General features: G+C 44.0%; 1 protein-coding gene across 2 annotated transcripts in view; it reads right to left on the bottom strand.

Moving 5' to 3' along the window:
- Positions 1-17,837, bottom strand: part of dennd1b (DENN/MADD domain containing 1B) — an 89,687-nt gene that overhangs the window by 10,548 nt on the left and 61,302 nt on the right. For both annotated transcript variants that reach the window (XM_029145521.3, XM_029145522.3), the window contains 7 exons: positions 13,712-13,837; positions 10,323-10,424; positions 5,011-5,101; positions 4,006-4,046; positions 2,745-2,780; positions 2,250-2,306; positions 945-1,034 (listed from right to left, as the gene is read on the bottom strand). In XM_029145521.3, the coding sequence (XP_029001354.1) occupies positions 945-1,034; positions 2,250-2,306; positions 2,745-2,780; positions 4,006-4,046; positions 5,011-5,101; positions 10,323-10,424; positions 13,712-13,837 (543 nt within the window). The remainder of the gene's footprint in view (positions 1-944; positions 1,035-2,249; positions 2,307-2,744; positions 2,781-4,005; positions 4,047-5,010; positions 5,102-10,322; positions 10,425-13,711; positions 13,838-17,837) is intronic.

The raw sequence follows: 17,837 nt of genomic DNA, 5'->3' as shown, positions 1-17,837 counted from the left end.
CCGCTCCTCTCCTCTTCCCGGCCGTCACACCTTCCTCGGCGCGACTTACCAGGCTCATCTCACACACAGGAAACACAATGCTAATTAGAGACAGCACAACCTCTCCTAATCACACTCTTACATGACTGTGACCAAAATGTCAGTGTATGCAAGCAGACATGCTTTTTTGGTTTTAGACATAACTGGGAGTCCACTTGCCATTTTCCATTCAGCAATATAAGGCAGAAAATCTGCAGCCAGCGGTTCAGAGGTATGAATACGAGGCTGCGTGCCTCCGTCTCATAACGCACAGAAATGCACAGTTTTAATCGCATGAAACTTCATACTGCAAAAAAAGAACATGTTTATTTACGCTCCACTCTGAGCGTTCAATAAATCTCTAACTCTGCTGGAAAATTTATTGATGAATGTGTATTTTGTGAGGATGCATGTACTTGTACATCTTATGCCAGCTCTGCACACAACAAAGGAAAAAAATGTGCTATCCGCTTATGGTGCACAAGCAAATTCTTCAGAAGAAGTGCTGACCAGCAGATGAATTGCTTCTACTGTCCATGCAGTTCAGAGGAAAATACTGAATGTACAACATGCGCGCGTTGGAAGAAAAAATGCTTATCATTACAGTTGGCACTCTGACAAACTACTGTACTTCCAAGTGCTGTTACAAGAGAGTGTGGGGGAGAAAGGGAGAAGGAGGAGAGGTGGGAGATAAAAGGGGAGAAAAGGAAAGATGTGAGGATGGAGAGAAGGGGGAAAAGAGTCCAGAGAGCAAAAAGTGGACAGAAGACTGCACCCATGTCAGTCAAAGAGTACAATCAGTCAGGGTAGATGTAGTTAAGTCGTTTACTGATGTGCATCTCTGTGTGTGTGTGTGTGTGTGTGTGTGTGTGTGTGTGTGTGTGTGTGTGTGTGTGTGTGTGTGTGTGTGTGTGTGTGTGTCATACCCGTCTTATCTTCTGTAGTCTCCTTGGAGACAGGCTCTTGGTGCTAGTGGGAGACCCGGCACAGACCATCATCCCCTCTTCTTCTTCTTCCTGAGATATAAAACCATAGGTGAATCGTGTTATAAATGATTTGAACTATAATATATGAGCTGGTTTGTAAGAAGAAGAATTAGCATTTATGTAAATTAACCAAACCACAAGACAGTAAAAACATTTCTCCTTTAAGTAAAGTAAATCAGTCATGCAGAGATTTCAGAGTTGAAGCAACAAATCTCGTGGTTTTCCGTGACACCGTTCAAGTTTAAACATTGTGTTGTTTGTATGTAAATCTCCTGACAGGATGAATATTAGAACAAACTCATTACCTGTAAAAAAAAAAAAAAGACCCACTAGAACGGAGGGCAGTACACTCCCATTCAATAGGGGAAAAATGGGCTTGGGTCTCCAGTACTGAAAACATGACACTGCTAATCTTGGTCTCTCAGAAACATTTTTTTTACAATAAAGACAACGCAGAACACTAGAGCAGAGTCAGTCCTTTAAACATTTCCATAGCAGGCTGTGACAATAACAACCAAGGTAATAATTAGGCTGCCCCTGATGTGTTTAATTTCAAAATGGTTGTGCCGGAGGGCTTCGTATAAGGGTCTGCAGCTGGAATCAATGTACTGTAGAGGCTTCGCAGATTAGATGTGATCGTAAGGAACCTGAATTCATTTGTCTTCTGACTGCACAGGAAATCAAGATCAAATAGATCCCAGCACCTCTGTTTGCCTGTGTGTGTTTGTGCGCGCATGCAGAGCTATGCATACACCGCGAGCTGCGTTTGTTCATCATCAGTGCCCTCTCTGCTCAGCTTCCCACTGACAGATCAAACTGCTATTGCCTTATCAAATCCATCAGGCTTATGGAAACATACACCTCGTTACATTAGCTTTGAGGAAATCACAGGCTCACTGATGAAATATGCAGACAATGAAAGAGAATGAGGGGCTGGGGCCCGGATGACATGACAGGCCATAGCCAGAGGGGTGTTGGTTAAAAATGTACAGCCCTGAACAAAGTGCTAAGCAGGCTTCAACAGTTATTAAAGGCCGCTGCGTCAGAATCACACGCTCCATGTAAAGCGGCCTTCCTGTCTGCTTCCATGATGGGGGCGCGTGTCTGTCTGCGTGCCTCAGAGCACGGTCGCGGCTACGTGTGTGTGTGTGTGTGTGTGTGTGTGTGTGTGTGTGTGTGTGTGTGTGTGTGTGTGTGTGTGTGCACAGATCCTTTTAGAACCCTGCGCGGGTCCGTGCTCCTCACCTTTGCTTTAAGTCTGCCCTTAATGTCCCGAATGCCTCTCCTGGCGTGACTCTTGGCCTAGGTGGGAAAACAACACACTCACACACATTACTAATCAAAACATGTTGCATTAGCATTCTGCTCTGGTTTCATGTAACATCAAGAAATGCTTTGATCTCAGTGGCAAAAACACAGAGACAAAAGGCTGGATGAGGGAGCTTCGCACACTAACGGGAGGTGATAACATGAAAGGGCACCCTGACCACCTATTGTACTGAACCTAATGACACGGCGCCGCTCATCAAACACCAGCTACGCGTGAACAACGCCTGCAGTTCCTCCACTGCGACCTGCCACTGACAATGTTTTAAGTTAATGCTCGTTTATTCCAGCGCACTGATTAATTTCCTCTTAAGAACCTGTAAAATGTCACCCTGAGTTCTATTTCAGTGGATTTCTGAGACCTGAGGATGAACACAGCAGTCTGCTGAGCATTTCAACAGACAGAGAACGTACCTTTGTCACTGCGGTGTTGATCAGCGCTCCTCCTCTCTACGATGAGACAGACAATTACTTGTCAGCCAGAGAATGAGGGAATTTACAAACATTAAACCCCATAATAGTACATTTTTTAAGGACTTTGTCATCTAAAGTGAATATACATCACATAAAAAAAGATGAGCAATGATTGTTTACTTTGTTTTATATCAATTACATTATGAAGGTACGAAACAACAGTAGACAGAGTCTTAGCATTAGTTGGATTCTAATTTGTTTTGCCTGCTGTTATGTTCAGTAGCCTTATCAGCGTGGGATCTTACCCTCCAGCCCCTGCAGGAGTCACACCGGATTCATTTTCAATATCAAACGCTACCACAAGTCCCACTGCGGCTTCGAATGTATTGTTATACAACTTCAGTGGAGTGGTGACACCAGGCTAAGTTATCATATCTCTGAGCTATGATAAACGGCATGATTCATAGCACTGGTGAGGGTTTTATTTAGAAGCAGCCTAAAACAACAATACGAGGGACTGTGCATGATTGATTTCTACTTTGAGTCCTGCAGACTGACACCGTGGAACCCAATATCTGCGAGCTTGTCTGCCTCCTCCCAAGTTGCTGCATCTCTTTTTGTCGTCTCACTCTTTTCGTCTGTTTGGTCTTTAGTGTAAGTACAAAGCGTCGGCTAAACGGCTAAACAGAGTAAATGGCAGACAGCGTTTCAGAAGTCGGCGGAGGGAGAGGAGGAGAGGGGCAGAGGTGAAGGCCTCTCTTATAGATCCCTGTCAGTCAGGAAATGTGAACTTTAACAAACCTTTGAAGAGCACTCTAGAGAACTAATTCAGCCTTAGCTGACGGCGGGAGGAGAGAGAGAGATGCTCGGTAAGAAAGGGGGAGAGCGAGACGGGGGGGTGTGTGTCAGAGATGAAAAGAGGGAGGGCAATAAAAGGAGAGCGTTAAAGGGAAGAAAAGGAGAAAAAGACGACGACGGAGGAGATCTATGTTCTGGCGTCCGTGCAGCGGAGGAACGCCTGTGTTTGCTGCCAGATCAACATGTCATGTCGGAGGACGTCTTGTCACGTCAAATCACTTCTGTCTCCTCCCTGTCTGCGTCTGCTGTCCTGCTGCACGCGCCGCTTCACACACCAGCCTGCGTCTCTACATCCAGCCCCGACGCTAGGACTGCAACCCCGAGCTGCGTCAATCACGCTCCCACATGAACGTAAAGACGACGCGGAAGTGTCTGGGCTTCACCAAGGGCGTCCTCTGCTTACCTTTACAGTGTGCATCCATTGCTGGTAGGATCTGGAATTACCTGAAGGGACAGGAAATAATCAGTACAAGCTAAACACCACAGCGTGAAGATTGAAAAGCAAACGTAACTAATGTATATGACAATATACAGTCACACGTTACTGAGCATTAAATTGTCAGTGTGATTATATATATATTATTGTGACAATCCTCAGCAATACAACACACCTTTGGCCCCGCTTTTCTTAAAACTCTTTCCAATAAACTTTCAATAATAATGAATCAAACCTTTGCTGCTGGATGTTATTTTGTTTTTAAAGTCAAAACAATGGAGCAGTGTTTTCTTATATGTTTAAACATAATTACAACTGACAGCGTGCGTTTGGGTCAGGATCACGATTGATAAATCTAATATTACAAGTATTTACTGTAGCTGCAGCATCTGGATAAAATTTCCTTTTCTTGTCGTGTACTGTAAATACGACTCAAACCAAAGGTGCAGCGATCAAAACTGTCTAATTTGTCTGAGCATTCCAGTGGGATTTGTTTCACACTCCAACTTCTGATGCTTCTGATTGTACACGTGTCTCAACGTGTTGTAACACTCGCTGCTGCCAGAACTATATTAATTATTTTGTCAATCATCCCTGGTGACTTTCAGATTTACGTCTCACCTTTGTATCACTTCCAATGAAGACATAAGGTTGAAGTGACAATGCAAAATGAAATATAATGAACCAGGTTTCCCTGGGCCGGTACCGGGGGCAACACAGGGACACTAAACAGCATTATACTGCTATTTTATAAATGTATAAGACGTTGATTTAAATAAAAAAAAATGTGTTTAATGGTGAAGTGTAACATCAAAAATAACATTTCATTAAATGTATAGATGAAGTCTTATAAAATGATGTTAGTGTTTTACCTTACAGTTGACTTCTACTTAACAACTGCTTGTGTGCAGGGTGATATATGGGAAACAAATATAATGTGATTAATTGACAGACAGGTCTAGCACTACTCACTGCCACAGAAGCCCCCCTCTGTGATCTCCTCTTCAAACACGTCGGTAAAGCCGCGGCCTGCATTCAATTTGGCCAGACGTCCGTCGATGAACTGCAACCATAAATTACAACGTGCTTATTAAAGACGGGAGGGGGGGGACACTTAGACACACACACACACAAACATACACGCAGATTCAAACACTCAGTGGGGTGTTATTAATCCTACTTGATGGAAACTACATCCCGAAAATTAGATGGCTTGCAGGTAATGGGGATTGGCTAATGTGGAGCAGGTGAGGGAGCGGGGCAGCAGACGACATGCTGCACGCCGTCTGAGACACGGGGAAGTTTCATTTCCTCTCTTTGTAACATGGAGCGCGTAAAACCCCGTGTCATAAATATGGACCCAACAGCCGAGACGGCCGCGCAATTCACCAGCGCAGCCACAAATTCACAAACATTATTTTACCAAAATTAAAAAAGCACCTCACACACAACGTACTGCAGCTCATGACAAAAAAAAACCCGAGATTAAAACATGACCTGCATTAGTTGGACATTAAAGCCAGACAGTTTAGAGGCCATATCAAAATAAAAGCAGGGTTAAGCAAAGAAATGGCAGTAATACAAACATGAACTGCTTTTTTCGTACATATCGCTTTGGTTTTGGGGAAAAAACAATCCGTCTAAACGCTGAACACGGAATCCACTTACATCACTCAGTCACACATGGAGAGCTGTTTCCCATTAACAAAATCCAACCACAATGACCCACAGGTTGCTCCTAGTTTCCTGTTCTATTGCCTTCAGTATCAGCCAATGTCCGTGTGGAAGTAATAATTCTGCTGTAGAAGCAAGCGGATGTGACACAGTTTGGTTTTCTAGATTTTACAAGCCCAAACCTTTCTATCAGTGTGTTTGTGTTCTTGCCACCGTGTCAGCTTTTCAATCTGTCCCAGTCATCCAGTCAGCGTCTGTGTAAGAAAAAGGGGGGGGGGGCAGCTCGCAATCTGCAGCTGTGCATTTGGATTTGAAAGCTGACATTGTATTAATTAACAAACAACACCTCCTACCTTTCAAACCTGTTTGTCTATTTCTAAGGAAAAAATGATAATACAGCATGTTTTTGAATAAAGTGAAACTGAAGCCATTCGACTCCCACCCCGGCAAATGTGTCCAAAGTGTATTAACAGCACAAGTTGTTTTAGGGTGCACGTCCCCAGGGGCAGCCTGCTAACTAGCGACCGACACGGCCGCCCGTTCCTCTGGTCAGAAGAGCTGGAAGCTCATCATTAGATCATTTTAATGAGAGGTGAGACTGCAGGTTCCAAACACTGCTCTGTTACTTCGCTGGCCCAATTAGTGCAGATAATCAACCCAAATCATCACCCAGCCAAAGCCTGCACTTATCTATCGCCCATCCTCCCCGTCTCCCTGCACGGGCATACACGCACCCCGGCCGGATTACCTGCCTCGCCGTGGGCCTTAATTAGGCATTACTCAACAATGGCAGGCTGCGATCACCACAGCACACATGCAAAGCAGTCAAGCACGTACGCGAATACAAGGGCACGGCTCGCTCTCTTTGTTTGGAGAGTGTGCCACCAAGAAACAGAAAAACAGAATCCTAGACAAAGACGTTTCAGTCCAGGTCCATTCAAACGGTGCAACAGCCAGTTAGTAGCAGGAGATTAAACTAATAATTAGCAGGTATTCAGATTCTGTCAGTACGAGAACAAACGCCAGTGTTTCTGCTTTGATTGTTTCCTGTTACCAAATCAGCCCAAGCCCAGTTTACAGTGTACACTTCAAATTTAACTGATACCAAGGCATGAAGAACCGATTAGTAAAAACCAAGCTCTACATTTAGCGGTGAAGCCTGCTGCATTTCTGCATGTTCTCTTTCTTGCTGTTGGACACATTAGAGGCCGAGTCGTCCCATCTGGCCACCGGCATTACTGACTCATGGACCAGTCAGTCACTGGGGTCTACATTTATTTTCAACTCTGGAATTGTTGAGCCATAAACTGGGACAAGGAAAGTACTGAGGTTCTGTTAAAGAGACACACAGGGAGCGTGTGAAGGAAATGTGGTTTTATTTGTAGAGTATGATCCTAAAAACTGAGAAATCCTGTCGCACAAGCTGCAGGAAGCTTGTTAACGGCTCACCAATTACCAAAGAATGAGCACTCACTGTAGATAAGGACGAAAGGAAGAACGCCCAGGGTGTTCAAAGTGCAGATGAACTGTACATACCGTACAGTACCAGTCAGACATACTGTACTGTACCAAATACTGTTCCTAAAACTGCCACCGGTGCATTAAAAACTACGTTTAATAAGCTGAACGCGGGATCGCATGAAAACTGGCTCGATGTTCTGCTGCGCCGACTGAGATGCAGCTTTCTATAATGAATTCCGACCATTAGAAGCTTCTCCTGAGCAAAGACGCAGCAGCTATTTGAGGTGTTGTGTCTATTATTCTTATCTTGCTTGTAAAAACATTTATTATACTTATGGATGCCTTGAAACGGGGGGCGGGACCATACAATCCCATATTCAATCAAACCATTTGGTTTTGAAACGTCTGCGTCTATGAGGGTGCTTTAACAACCACGTGCGTATACATGTACAGCAGGAATGATGGATCATTATTGGCTGATGGGAGGCGTTCTGTCTAACAGGGCTCCCAGTGGTGAATTATCAGCCTACTCAATAAAACCGTGTACAGCTTAGTTTTGTCAGTAATAGGACCCAAGTACAGTACGTTGACTCAGCCCCCAGTAGCACAACACACACGGGTGACAGCCGGCGTGTGTGTGAGCGTGCTCGTGAGGATGGCGTGTGAGCGCGTAGGAGCAGAGGACGGTTGATAGGAAGCAGGTTAATGTCGACAGGTTTCCCCCGCATTCTTGCGAGAGATTGCTCCCACTTGTTCTGTTCTGAAAGGAGACGGGCTGGTGGACGGAGCGGGGAGGAGAGACGCGCGGTAGGAGGTGAAACTGACACTTTTTTGAGTTTAGGGTTAGTTGTTGTCTACTTGATCACATCCACCACACACTAATGCACAGTAAAGACTATATTGAATTATTTTAGGAAACTGAATTGAATGCTGTATTATTCATTTTTATCAAGATATTATGGACTACATACATTTTCTCTTTCCAAGGTGCTGCTCTTTCCAGGTGATTAACAAACTGCTGCTTTACAGGAGGAGGAAACACACCACTAAATAAAGGCCTTATAGAAAAGCAATTTCCTGATGTGACGGTAACACCTCAAAGTCAGGTTAACACCTCACCATCATGTGTGGTAACGTGTGCTGCATTCTACTAATCTCAGTAACGTGGCTTCAGTTTGGCTCAGGTTTGACCCAATCACGCAGCCGATGGTGACACCTCCCACTCCTCGTCCGCTGCGTAGAGTGAATGCTACACGCGGTATATGAGGCAGGCTCTGTCAGACAGGTCAGCGTTTCAGCCTAGTCGTGCTGATTGATAACTGAGCAGCCCAACCTGTTTGTTTACACTACTGTACTGTAGCTTAATCACAGCGGCTCTGACGCCCTGAGGTTCCCCTCTGTTAACAATCCCTTTGGGAAGGAAAGCGCAGATTGTTCAGTGTAGCTGAAGAATAAGCAAAACAAACAAACATGTAGGAGAAATAATTAACTAGTTCCTCAAGGTATGTGATTGTAAAAGATGTGTCCGTGTTTCTACGGTAACCATAAGCTGTGGTGGGTTCTGCCTGGAACTTCCATGTCAGTTATATGAAAATGTTAGAATGATTTAGAACAAACCATTATGAAAACACAGTAACGTCTTAGGAGAAATCTGATCCAGGATCTGCCATTATTGAACCGACCACCTCTCTCCTGGTACCTCAGTGAGCACAGCTTGTTACCTGATCTTCAGTACCCTGTACTGTACATTAAAACTTCATTTTGTGATTCAATAGTTTCTCTCTGAATACAATGATCCTCTGCATGTCTTTGTGTCATTATTTACCTATTAGCATCTAGTAAATTCTACAGAGGTGCACGATCGGACCTTTGGCCCAAACACCAGACCTACAAGAAACTATTTTTATATGCACGGAAATTTATGCGTGCCTGTGTGTGGCCATGCAGGCGGAGTATTATATGAATGTTTGCAAGAGGATGCGGGTCATGGCCAGAGTAGAGCTCGGGTGGACTGCTGGCCTCTCTCACGTTAGTCAAAAGAGGAGTGAAGGAGATAAGCTTGCCCCATCTCCTGTACTGGAGAGGAGGAGGAGGAGCAGATAAGGGCCTGTTTCCCAATGCTACCGCTGAGGCAGCAGCCAGCCGGGAGGACGCTTTGAACTGCTCCGCGCTATCTGCTCTGCCTGGGAAAATTATAGACTGGGCAGAGTGTACAGAGAAACAAAAGGCCGATTGAGGGCCGCTGGGCTGGAGCTCTCGGGGGTAAATCACAGTACTATCACAGGTCAGAGAGCACAAAGAAAAATTTAAGGGGTGAGAGGAAATTTTCTTTGGAGCCAGAGGTGTCTCTGCACGCGGCTCAGACTGGGTTTAGTGCTGCTGAAGGGATTTGGGAGGAGTGAGAGGCATTAAGTATACATGAGTTATCTTAAGGTAAACTAACGCAACTATACATGAATAAAGGATTACACACACACACACACACACACACACACACACACACTTTACACTATTTACTAGAGAGGCATACAGTATATAACTTAAATCTTACTTAAAATTTGGATCAGATTTTTTGTTTCCCTAACTTTTGTATGCTATTGTTAAAAACTTAAAGACATAGAACAACCATCACATGAATTTATAGTGTCACATTTTCAAATGTTTCAAACTTTTTATTATAACCAGAGACATTAAGACATGCATTGAGAGATAACCAAAATTAACAAATTATAGGAATCAATAACCCCAAATGCAATATGTTAATATTGGCCATATAATCACCCCACAATTTTTATTTGCATCTGCAGAACCATATGACAGCACCTCTATTACTGCATATACAGTAATGGCTACTGTAAATTAGGGAGGTCTTTTAATGTCTCCAGGGCAAAATTTCCACTATTTCTAGATCAAATGAGTTCTGCACAAATTAGTGTTCAATGCTGTTTAACAGAAACCCTGACAGACACACACACACACACGCACACAGACACGCACACACACGCACACAGACACGCACACACACGCACACAGACACACACACACACACACACACACACACACACACACACACACACACACACACACACACACACACACACACACACACACACACACACACACACACACACACACGTAGCTGTTGGTACCTGTTTGAAGAGCTGCAGATTGACAGCCATGGACAGGAAGTTCCTCATGGTGCTGGAGCGGTGGTTCACAAAGCTGTCCTCACAGAATGTGATTGGCTCCCCCTGACGAGTCCACAGAGACATTATTGGCAAAAATTTAAATAAACAATTATTTATAATTCATTCTGGCTCCCTTTTTTTTTGTACCAATCTGTTTTTCCACTATGTTTACGTAGTTCAGAAATGAGGCACACGAAGGAAGGCAGAAACATTTGATGCTTGAAAGGCAGGGGGTCTAAACTAAACAATATGGTTTATAATATCATTCACAGCACTAAGACACTCAGATCACGCTTATTTCAATTACGCACTGCAAAAAAACATCATCCAACAAAGAACTATTTCAACCAATTTCTTCATTTGCAAGTTAAGTAGGACTGAAAACAGAAATTTAGTCTAAGAGAGAGCCGGGAAGGAAGAATATTAGGTGAAGAACAGAAAACAGTCCCATTTAAACAGCTCCCCTGGCAGAGTGGAGGCAGTCTCCCCGAACCACGAGACAGCGCACCAGTAAACTCCTCAGTATTCAACACTAACACATTAGCACATTATTACTATTTCTTACATCATGTCTGTTGGCCTGTGAGCTATAGACACGGAGGATGACAACAGAACCACCGCAGGTCAATCACACGCAGCCCCGCAGCCTTTCCCAATTCATGTTTTCTCATAATTAACATTATTCTCACACATTTCAACTATGCTCTAAATTCTTCTAGTGTAAAACAATGTCCTTTGTCTGCTGTAAGCGCAGCGTGGCACGCAAAAACAACTGAACAACACTGGCCCCGTTTTCAGGGAGGGGTGGATGATACCAGTGGCCCAAATTACATCACAAGAACACTGCTCCACTTACATCACTGAAAGTTTTTAAGGTGTTATTGTCTCAGTGAGGGAATACGCGTATGCGGTCTCCATCTGGTTGCTGCAGCCACTGACTACACTACAAAGAAGCTTCCTAAGATGACTTTAAGGGCTGGATCTAGATCAGTATCCAGCTCAGGTTGGGCAAAACAGAGGAACCTATACAAAAAACATACATACTATAGTACACACAATTAAACACAACATGCTGTAGATAGAAAGTTTTGTTCCTCACTCTAGAAGTTTTTTAGTTTACAGTAAAAGAAGTTATGAAAAAGCAGCTGTTATGTTCCTCAATAACAATGTTCAGTGTGGAAAGCTTTATTGTCTAGACTACCTTTGATTTCATAACTGCTTGGATGATCTGAACTGGTTACATATTCTGCTCTTAAATTGTCTCAACCACACAAAAATGTAATATACACATCCACAAAACCGACTTGGCTTCATCACCGGTGGTAAAAATGAGTCTTCATTGCTTTTCCAGGTTTCTCTGCCAGACTCTCGTGCTACTTTATGCTGGTGAGAGGCACCTGGGGAGCAGTGCTGTGAGATAAAATTGATGACCTAAGAAGTGCTGTATAAATCAGCTGATCACGTTTCAGCTCATTATCATTTTACAGTATTAGATCATCTGGAAATTAAAGCCGAGTGCCGCCTCGCACCCACACCTTCCCCTCTACCCAGACATATGGAGCCGTAGAGAACAGTTCGCAGCTCAGCTCTGTCTTTTATTTGGCTTAAAACAACGATGAGCAGTCTGATATAAATATCAGAATACAGGGACCATCACTGGCGTCTTTAAGCAGGCAAGTCGTACATACAGCACGCTGTGTGGGCGTCTCCAAGCAAACCTGCTATTTTGGTTCATGTCAATGCAAACGGCCTGGGTGACGGCGACTCGGGATCAGATGGCGTGGTGATACCTAAACATGCAGTCAGCCACGGTGCCCACCTCACTGCCGTAGAACCGCCGTGTCAATCATGGTGATGCATGACAACTAGTCGTGCTCCGTTTCAGGGAATCATATTGTCATCTGAATAATGCACGGCCGCACCGTCTGAACAAAGAGCATCACATATCTGCAGAAGATGAGTTCTACCAGCTGCATAAAACAACCAGCCAAATGACCCCACCAGTTTAAATCTATAGTAGCTCACATTACAAAAAGATAAATACTTGGCACAGTTCACGCCTTTAGTATCAAACTGCACAATGGAGAGCGACCACTGACTGGTCTGCTGTGGAATGCTATGGATTTATGCTGCAAACTGGCCTCATCTAGGCAAACCTAAACACAGTGGTCGCTGCATTTTTTTCAACATATTTCTTGCTGCCCTTAGATGGTTGGGATTTAACGAAGTAAAAAAAACCTTTGTGCTTTTGTATACAGTATAAAGCAGTGGTGGACAACTGATACATCCCTGAAACTCATATGTACAGACCAGTGTCCATGCTTTGTCCACAATAAATATTGGGCTGAAAATGATTAATTAAATTCTTCTTCACAATTTAATATTATTTCCATCTTTGCTGTTTAACCACCCGCCAGCAAAGAAGCGCATTTCAAAGGCAAAAAGTTATCGTTGTTGGGCACCCACAAAAATATGGCACCAAGAAAGAAAACACGAAAGGAGCATGACTGAACTGAGACGCTAGTGCATGTTGCGCTCACACATACACACAGGGCTTCAGTGCTAGAGTCAAGGGGGAGGCAGTTTGTTCATATACTGTCTGTATACGAAAAAAGAGAGACAGCATCAATAATGTAGCATCTTGACTCCAGCAGTCCACAAAATCCAATTAATCTCAAAGCCAAAAGAACAAAGGCTTCGCTATTTGACAAACAGGACATGCTGTAGTTTGCTCTGCTCCGAGTCAAACTTGATAAGCAGAAAAGATATAGAAAAGAAATGTTAGGGGGTCTAAGTAAAGGATAGTAAAACACCAAAGGTGGCTAAAAGGGATCTTCAAAGGGAACGTCCTGACTCTTTTCAGCTGCTCTAACATTTCAGTGCCTCAGACAGGCCCACCTCAGCTCTGCACTCTGAGTCAAAGCACACCTTTTACCTTCAGTCAGACCTGCCCTAGTCCAACCAGGTGCCAGCGGGGTGGTTACAATGTGCATGCCACATTACTTTATTCATGTCTGCGAATACTAAAAACTAATACTAATACTGCGAATAATCCAATCTGTGACAATTATGCTGAGAAAAGTTTGCATTTATATGTCTGATAATCCAAAGCAGGAGCATCGTTGAAATGTGCCTGATAAATTGTGCTTGTGTGCCGGCATAATCACAACAGAGTTGGGTATAAAGGGTCCTCTATTAAAGACAAAACTCATAGTTTACAGTTACTTATCTGAATTTGGTAAGAGTTATTGTTAATGTCTCAGAACAAGACTGAACATGTGAAGTGTATCTTCCCAAAATAAGACAAAGCAAAAAAGATCAGATGGTGATTACTGATTCTGGAGCCTTACTGGTTTATATCTGAGGGCATCTCGGTAGGATCCAAACAGAACTGCCTGCGCTCTGAGGAAGGCTCTCGCCACACCACATCCTGTTGCTGTTGACTGCTTCTTCAACTTGCTCTTCAGAGCGGACACCTGGTGGAAAGCATAGAGAGAGAATGTGGGGGATAAAAAAGAGAGGCGGAGTGTGAGGGGAAGAGAGGTGAAGGAAGGGAGGAAGGAGAGGAGAGACAGAGGGGTAAAAGTTAAATTATCACCTCTGAAATTGGTGGAGGAAACAGCTAGCCCATTCTGGGTGTGAAGTATCACATTTGCAGGTCATCTCAAAAAAGGAAAAGAGGAGAAAGGGAAAAGCTTGAGTCTTTCCTCCAAGCTTATCTGTTGTGCTGCTGGGAGCACCTGCTGCTTTGCTAATTGAGCAGAGAAGGGGGGGCAGCGGAGAGGAAATGGAAACTCACATTTTTGCTCTTCTTCTCTCCCTCTCTCTCCTACCCATCACCTTCTTGCCTTTTCACTTCTTCCATTTCTTACTCTCTTTCTTTCCAGTCCTCCTATTCCTCCCTCCCCCGCTGGTTCTCCCGACCCCCTCTTGAAAAGGACTCTTGACATAAAATATCTTTAATTATTTTACCCTCTCCTGGCTCTGTCTTCAGGACTCCAAGCGTGAGTGGAGGAGCAGCAGGCCCGAGCTTGTTTTAGGATGACAAAGGATTCACCCTGGCCACTGGGCCCTGGGGAGTCTGGGAAGGAAGTTGTCAAGAGTCTCTCCTCACCTGCTCAGCAGCAGTCTGACTGTTGTGGCAGAGCGAGGAGGAGGAGGAGGCAGCGATAGCAAGGGACTGCCGCTCTCTGTGTGGGCTGTGCCAGCTTAGCACAAAAGTACGACGTTTGATTGGGTTGCACTGGAGGTCTGCATCGCGGTAATGCAGCTCAGTGTGGGCTGTTAGCGGCAGCAACCTGAATCCGATTTAAAAGGAGGAACCCTATAAGGTTAACCTTCAACCTCAATTAGTGAAGATGGATTAATTATAATACCTGGCTGAATAACTTTGTTGCTTTGCATTGTTCTATAACGCTCACAAACAATCATTTCATTCACAACAGGCTAGAAATGCTAAAATGGTTCTTTCTGTATAAACCCGCCTACAGAGCTGACCTGCGATAGTAAGGATCTGATGCCCGTGGACACTGCAACAAGGCTGATTAACCAGTTTCTCCACTTAAGCTCCGTTAACACGGGGTGAGAAAAGCAGCTGCACACGCAGAGCTAGCATTGTGTGGAACGACCACAAACAATGCCCATCAGATTTAACGCCGCATTGTCACATATTTCACCAGTGCATTTGATCATGCTGCATTGTGAGGCCTGGGCGCTGATGGTTCTGTGATCAGGGTCTGATAATGATGAGACGCCTCACCTCTGTAAAGCAACAAAGAACATTTGCACATTTAACAGTATCATTAGTTCCAATGCTGCCACTGGCAGCAGCAGCCGCAGTTGTGGGCAGGAAGACGAGGAAAGATAAAAGCTGGGGGAAATTTGAGCTTGTGTCTTCCATTAAATGACCCGGTTCATGTGTAATGTGATAAAATTTTGATCAGGTCTATTTCAGACAGAGGTGGTCAAACATATCACGCTGTGAAGCTGCAGCGTTGAGGGGATATCACGGTCTGGCGTATGCAATTAGCCAATGCGGGGGAAACTTCAGGGAGGAGAAGCAAAGTGGTAGGAGCTCACACGGAGGACGGGCAGAAAGAAACGGAGGCTGAGCGGGAAGGAAAGAAAGCGAGACGGAGACAGTGGCGGCCTTAAACTGGGACAAAGACAAAACGAACAGCGTCGATTCCTCTCCCTTGAGCTTTCTCACTCTCCACAACATCCTTTGCTGCCATTGCAAATGCTCCCAGGCATCAAACAGAAAGTTTATCACGGTTAAATTAACAAGTGTCATCTCCATATCCACTCATTGTGCTAAATGCTTTTATGTTTATGTAAAGCCCTTTCTGTAATTAATATTTAATGTTTATGTGCATTTTCGCAGAGTTTTTTTTCATCCTTGCAAATCATTAAACTGTCTTTTTTTTCAGGGGAAGAATCAAAGCGAACACAATGTCAGTCTAAGAGGGGGAGGCATACCCCAAAGACTGTCAGAGAAGATGGGATAGCGGAGTTTACTCTGCACGCGCGTTTCTGTGCAGCAGCTTTGAACGGGTGAGAGCACTGCAGTGGCAAACACTTTTTAATGAGGTGGGGACACAATCACTTGTGTTTTTGCTTCCACGAATTGGAGAAAAATGGGTGATAAAGTGATTATTTTCAAGTTTACTCATGAGTCAGATTAGGAATGATAAAAATATTCTTCCCTTGTCATGCAGTGATCAATTAATTTGTCACCTATATACTGTAGCAAATACAGTAGTCGAGCATGACAAATGCCAGACTCTCCCTTTTGCCATTAGAAAAACACTGCCCTCAGTAACTGGGCCTGAATGCGGCGCCTACACCACAATCATCAGGTATGCCTCCACGCTAATAGCGCTGTCAAACTAATTAACTTCTACAGTTTGAGCGAAGCTAACGAGATGCGTGCAGGCATCAGAGGAAGGCCAGACTCTACAGGTGATAACCCTATTTGGCAGTGACATTTTTTAGTGTAAAGTCACAGTGGCGGTGACGAGATCAAAGACAGAGAATCCCCCATTGGGTCCAATTAGAACTATGGCATTGTGCAGAGAAGGGGTGGCAGGAGGAGAGAGGAGAGTGGGTGGTTGGGGGGAGAAGGAGGAAAAAAAAAACTGTCGAGTTATGATATTTATAATCTATGCAGAGAGGCCTTTCCAGTACAGGTCTTCTCCCCATAGCTGTGATCTTTTCAATTTACATCAAGGGAAGATGGTTGGGGATGAAAGCGGGGCATCCAAGGCGCACAGCCCACAGAGGGCAGACATGGGGCCTCATTAAGGCCCAGCCCAACCAGCCCCAAACAGGGTTTGAAATGCGTCACATAAAGAGCATGAGGTCAAAGGTCAGAGATACAACAGATCTCCATTTAACTCTCCAGCTGGAGATGGTAATTAGCAGGTGCAATGATGATCCCAGGCTGACGGTAAGGGATGATACCACGGTAGGCGACACCAGGCATCTGTGTGAACGTGTGCATGCGTCTCGCTGGATGTTTGCACAAAACTCCTCTCAGTTGTTGAATGCGGAGGTAGTGCACATACTGTATATATTTATATATAGCACCTTTACTGTAACACAAGCTTTTGGAGAAAACCACAATAAAATAATGTCACAAGAGGTTGACCAAAACACAAAGACCTTTAGAATAAAAAGCTTCTGCTCCATTGCAACGCCCAGTCTAACAAATGCTCATCATGTAGAACATAACACTACATGATATGCAGCGTATCTGCTGTTTACAGAGAGATGACCAGAGCACGCCAAACCTGGTCACTGCTGTAATTAACTACTGGATGTACTACTGGATGGAAGTTCCACTTTAAGCTGACAAAAGAAGACAAAGCAAGACTAAATGTAACAGCCTGGCCAACAGCATTGCATTTACTATTGAGTACATTTAAAAAAAAAAGAAAAAGAAAAAGTTTCACTCAAAACTCTGATTATATATTTAGGATTTACCACTAAATTTTCACTAGAGCATAGAACCCTCCCAAATAACGACCCTGACACTTGTCTGTTGTTAAAAAAAAAAATAAAAAGTTGGGTTTCTTCTCACAAAAAAAGAATGTTTTGTTTAAGATTCTGTCCAGGGAAAGAAAGCCATGGGGATGCAATTAAAGAACTACAAAGAAAAAAATAGTTATGAAAATCTCCCACTTTCTTTTGATGTGCTGCAGTCTGAACTGTACACACACACACACACACACACACACACACACACACACACACACACACACACACACACACACACACACACACACACACACACACACACACACACACACACACACAAATCTGAACAAAGACACAAAGAGAGCGAAGCATATACTTCAACACACGCCTCTATAGGTACACAGTGAACATAAAATCTGAAATCCGGAAAATGAGCTTGTTTAATTTAAAATAAAATCGCAAAATCTGTTGTGTAACCTCTTTTTAGTCTTAACTGCA

Source organism: Betta splendens, chromosome 4 (assembly GCF_900634795.4).
Source record: "Betta splendens chromosome 4, fBetSpl5.4, whole genome shotgun sequence".
In the NCBI taxonomy this organism is placed as follows: Eukaryota; Metazoa; Chordata; class Actinopteri; order Anabantiformes; family Osphronemidae; genus Betta; species Betta splendens.
This window is presented reverse-complemented; position numbering and strand designations above follow the sequence as displayed.